Source organism: Tupaia chinensis, unplaced genomic scaffold (assembly GCF_000334495.1).
Source record: "Tupaia chinensis unplaced genomic scaffold, TupChi_1.0 Scaffold145870_1, whole genome shotgun sequence".
NCBI lineage: Eukaryota > Metazoa > Chordata > Mammalia > Scandentia > Tupaiidae > Tupaia > Tupaia belangeri.
The window spans coordinates 5,644,592-5,649,897 of NW_006205727.1; the positions used below are offsets into that span (position 1 = coordinate 5,644,592).

Below are 5,306 nucleotides of genomic sequence, written 5' to 3' on the forward strand. Positions count from 1 at the left end.
ATGGTTTTTTTTTTTTTTTGAGAGATTTTCACTGTAGGGCGCGTGCGCTCGCCAGACAGAGAGAGAGAGACATAGAGACAGAAAGCGAGAAATCACCCCCCAGGGGGGATGGTCATGCCGCAATCCCTTCTCCTCCATTCTCCTCTCGGGATCTTGGGCACACACGCACACGCGCCCGGCGTGAGTTTTAAGCCACCGGGTCCGGGACACGAACCGCGGTCGACTATGTGGGAGTCCAGCGACATAGCCATTACGCTAACTGCTGGTTCCCAACCATTATGTTTTTAGTGGATTGGAATTTGCAAAGAATATGTTTCTTGCAGGTGAGGTTTTGCAATCTCTGTAGCTTCTGATTTGGCCTATACTGTGTCCTCCTTGATCTCAAACTATTTACACCAGGTCACCTGGTCAAGGAAGTTCTCCATACAGACATTTCCATTCAGGTGTTATTTTACTCATTCCAAAAATGTATTGAGTACCTGCTGTATACCAAAGATGGTTGTTTCTGCTCTCTTTTGTCCAGGGGCATAGCTAGAAGTTTTAAACACCATCACAACATTTTAAGCTCACCGGGCCCCGTATAGGCCATCATTTACCAATTATTCTGTAGCCCTCGTTACTCCAAAGCACGATCCCAAGCTCTCTGTCAAAGTGTAAATCAAATTATTGAAAGAATCAGCCCATTCATTAAAAACTCTACATGAGTCAATGGGGTCCTAGATATTTTTACTGGGTCAAATAATCATTTTTTTCCCTGTGTAAGTAAAGTTCTTCATTACCACAGTACTTTTTAAAGATTCTGCATTCCTTCACTTGTTTAAAAGGAAAAACCTTATTGGAAGTTTTGTGGTCTTCCCAGGGTCCAAGGTATTTGAGAGGAAGTCTTGCTGACTCTCACCCCAAAGTCTTTCATAGACAGAGAAGTTTGAGAAAGGAAAAATAAACTGACAGGGCACTCACAATTAATAGGTTGTTGGGAAAATCATGATGTCTTTTTCTGTTTTCCTATACAAAAATGTGTCATGACTTTCCTGACAATTCAATAGCAAGCCTGGTCAGTCAACTCAATGCTGCTGGGCTTAGGGATTTATCCGACAAGTCATTCTGACTGAGAGAACTTCCACCTTTCCTGGGGTATCAGGGATCCTGGGTATTAGTACTGATCCCAGTCAGTCTCACATTCCTTCTGGGCTAGGTTGGACAAGGGGTCAGCAAAAGTCTCTCAGCACTGCTAGCCAGAGAAGCGCCTTCTGACTTGACCATGGATGCCGGCAGGACTTTTTGTTCCACTCTTCCCTTGAGCTCTTTATGATTCATTCCTCAGTTACCTATGGAACAGTTGCTAATATTTCTGGGTTTACAAGGCACCCAGGAAGCGGGCAGACTGCAAACATTCCCCTTGACATCCTAGGACTTTGCTCCGATGTCAGTGTGGGTAGTGAAGTGGTCAGGCAAGCAGTGTGGGTTCTCGAGTTTGATGGGCAAGGTAGCACCTACCTCAACTATTCTGCTCCACCTGTTGTACAAGGAAAAACTTCCATAGCATCCATATGCCTAACCTGCTCGCCCTTGGCCTTCGTTAGTTCTCCTGGTAGATGGAATGTTGTTTATCTTAAATTATGAAATAGATATTCTGATTGCTTTTAGTTATCATGTTTTTCATTTTACTCCTTTATTAATAAATTATTAGGTTGTCAGGAAATCATGGCATATTTTTCTGTCTTTTTGTGCAAAAATACACCATAACTTTCTCAACAATACAATAGCTTTATTTTTTAAATTTTTGTTCTTTTTTTATCCATTAATTTATCTTAATTTGACAAGAGACAGAGAGGGGAAAGGTAAGAAAACAAGCCACCGAGTCCAGGACTTGAGCCATGGTTAGCCATGTGAGAGTGTTGGCATCTTAACCACCATGCCACCTAACTGGTTCCCAGCTTTTATAGATATAAGTTAGATCAGCCCCTAAATAGCCTTTAGGTAATTTTCCATCAGAAAATCAGGAGATGGCTACAATGATCTTTGGCTAGAACCTTCAGGTCAGAGCCCTTCCTTACTGGCAGCTGACACTCATAGAAGGACCTACAAGGTCACAATGGCAAGTAAGCTAATCAAAGTACCCGCCATTTTTGTGACCCTCCTCCATCCCTCCCGTATAAATAGGTCACTGACTAAAGCACCTCCAGCTTCAGATCCCCAGGCATTCCTTTCAATAAACTTTTCTTTTTCCTTTTTTTTTAAATCTCTCTTTTTTTTTAATTCCAGTGATTTTTTAAAAAGAATTATTTAATTAATTTATTATTATTTTTTTCACATGGGTTTTGCCAGAGAAAGGCAGAGAGAGAGGAGGAAAGTGAAAAAGCAAGCCATCAGGTCCGGGGCTTGAACTGTGGTCGGCCATGTGGGAATTCCAGCGCCCTAACCACCATGCCACCTGCTGGCCCCTTTTTCCTCTTAAGATGACTATCTTCTGAATCTTACTCTGAACCATGAAAATACACTCCAACCAAAGCAATAAGTTGGATATTAATCCATACAAACAAATCTAATAAAAATGCCTTTTATTTCCTTGATAAAAGAGCTCTCAACCTTAATCTAGAGGGAGGATGGGCAGGGATGACAGAAAGAGGCAGAGAAAGAGGTGCTCTTTTTGGTTGATCAACTACATCAAATATCTTCTCAAATTTATTCTACAAAATGCTACTGTCATTGATTCTAATTAGAACTAATTAGTTTTCCATGTCTCCTGCCCACTTCACATGGCACCACCATAATATCACTATGGCCCTCTAGTGGAGGACTACTTGCTCATTTTTGCCACGTCAATCTTCGGGGAAGCTAAAGACACCTGACGGTGGGGAGAAATGGGAGACTGTTCATTCATAAGTTTAATGTGCAGAAGAAGTCTGTAGAAGCTTTAATTTCAGACCCCAAAAGTGAACAATGGGGGTGAGAGGGTGAGAGTGAGAAAGAGGAATATGGGGGTTGGAGGGCAACACTTCCCTCTCATGGTAACCTAAAAGACTTACAGAACACAAGCATGGACCAGTTCTTCTCTCTGCCCTGCAGGGTCTGCGCTCCTGCTCCCTCCTCTCTTGCTCTTCCTCCTCACCCCTCCAGCACAAAGCACACCACACCTTTGTGTGGATCCACTGGAGAGCTGTGTGCAGTGTTTACCCTCAAGCAAGGCCACTCCTCTGATGTGCCTCCCCTCCCAATTCTTGGCCTCTGGTCCGAGTTCACCACTGGGTCCCGCAGTGCCAAGCTTTACAAAAGAGGTAAGCGTGTGTTTGTGTGAGGTTGCTAAACCAGGCAGTGTGGTTCCAGGGTCCTTGTTCCCAGTCCAAAACTCAAAAGAAGACTTTAGGGCCACCATGGGCATGCCTGCAGAGTCAAGGATGAATAGAGAGCAAGCCAAAGAATAAGGCACAAGTCAATATGTACTTTCCAATAATTTTTTTGTTTTTAATATCAATTGATGTTTTAAAAAATACAGAGGTGTTTGACACAGAATAGCACCATTGTGTAGGACACACACAGTTCCTGCGCCCGGCACCTGAAAGGGGGTCTTCTTGCCTGGGCTGGGGGCAGTCACTCAGGAGGCGTTTGACTCACACCAGTTAGTTTCCTGCCTCTGCCTCGACCCAAAGGTCTTACAGGAAGACAATAAATAAATAGAACACCAAGATTTTATTTTGCAGTCTGCCCAGTTCAGTTCTCTTAGAAAGAGAGGGGAGAAAAGTCCAAACTGTGAGAGGGTGAGATGAATGGACATCAGGTCAGGTCAGCCATTCAGTGCAGAGTCCTAGAGTGACTGGGATTGGAAAGTACTTGGGTCCTTTGGGTTTGCAATGGATTGTGTTGTTTCTGGGTTTGGGTTTTTACAAGAAGCAGACAGGCCCTATGTCCACACCAAATTCCTGCTCAGGTCCTCCTATGTCCATGGGTGCAATGTCAATGATGGGGAGGCGTGAGGTCTTCTGTGACCGGTACTCAATGACAGTCTTGCCCCACTTACCGGTGTGTTTCTAGAGGAGGAAGAGAAGGGACATTATTCAGTAGATGCTTCACAAGCCAGTGCCTGCTGCCCACAACCCCAAAGCCGAACAGCCCAACGGGCATCATAGCTCATAGGTGTGAGACACGCACAGAGGCTCCCTAGACTTCTGCTGGGCTTGCCAGAGCCCTCTCCACTTCCTCTCTTGTCCTCAGCTGAAGAACACCTCCCCACAGTGAGCTCCCTGTCTATGGCCCTTCTTCACTTTTTGTTGCATAGTGTCCATGGACACTAAGTGAACATGTCTACAAGAGTCACGGAGTGCACTGGGTAAGGTTTTACTTCCCCCTGAGCCAGGGGAGTGGAGAAGATAGAACAATATGTAACTCTCTCTCACCTGTCACTCACTTCTCTTCAAAATGCCTCTGATGATCTTGTCACTTTGAGATCATGATACCTGCTGCAGGCCAACCCTCAGTCCTGCTCAGACCCCTAAGCCTCTTGCAACTCTTCTGTCTGACAACCCCAGTCCAGCTTACTCACCGTGCAGCCATCCTTCAGGACAGTATATGTGAACCTGCTGTTGCCCTCAGCCCGGATCTCCACGTCATTGGAGCCCTGGATGAGCAGGGCTTTCTTGAGGTTGCCAGCTGCTTCGTCCAGGTAGGCAATGCTGTTCTTGCAGTGGTAGGTGATGTTCTGGGCACCCTCAGTGGACAGCAGGCGTAGGAAGGTCATCTGGACGTTGGCAGTGTTGGGAGCCAGGTTGTCATCGCCATAGCTGAACTGTGGAGGCAGAGAGCAGTGGCATGAGGCCCAGGAACTGACAGGAGTCAGGGGCTGCAGGGGCTGCCAGCTGTTCAGGGCCCAGAGGAACTGATGGGCTTGCTGGAGTAGCAAGGAACTGGGAGGACATTATTTTCCCAGGGAGAAGAACAAGCTCAGAGGACCTCTTTCTCCTCCTCTAACTGGGGAAAAATACTGTCCATCTTCTTTTCTTCCACTCAAATCCAAAAGAAAACTGGTGGAGAATGTAGAGAAGGTGCTAGGAAGTTTCAGGGAGAAAGAAGTTTTCAAAGAGCTATCTCTGGCCTAAGATCCAGGTACTCACATGGAAGCCACCATTGATGGTTTCTCCAAACCAGATGTGTTTCTTGTCCTTGCTCTTGCTGCTCCACCAGTTCTTCTTGGGGACATTTGCTGGGTTGGGGTAGACACAGGTCTCGCCAGTCTCCATGTTGCAGAAGACCTTCATGGCGTCCAAGGTGCAGCCTTGGTTGGGATCGATCCAGTAGTCTCCTGCAGGGAA

At 45.8% G+C, this 5,306-nt stretch overlaps 1 protein-coding gene across 2 annotated transcripts in view; it reads right to left on the reverse strand.

Annotated features, from left to right (window-relative positions):
* Positions 1-3,591: 3,591 nt before the first annotated feature.
* Positions 3,592-5,306, reverse strand: part of COL2A1 (collagen type II alpha 1 chain) — a 34,354-nt gene continuing 32,639 nt past the window's right edge. For both annotated transcript variants that reach the window (XM_006168588.3, XM_006168587.3), the window contains 3 exons: positions 5,109-5,306; positions 4,541-4,783; positions 3,592-4,028 (listed from right to left, as the gene is read on the reverse strand). The exon at positions 5,109-5,306 is cut by the window's right edge and continues 4 nt beyond it. In XM_006168588.3, coding sequence (XP_006168650.1) covers positions 3,882-4,028; positions 4,541-4,783; positions 5,109-5,306 — 588 coding nt within the window. In that variant the 3' untranslated portion in view covers positions 3,592-3,881. The remainder of the gene's footprint in view (positions 4,029-4,540; positions 4,784-5,108) is intronic.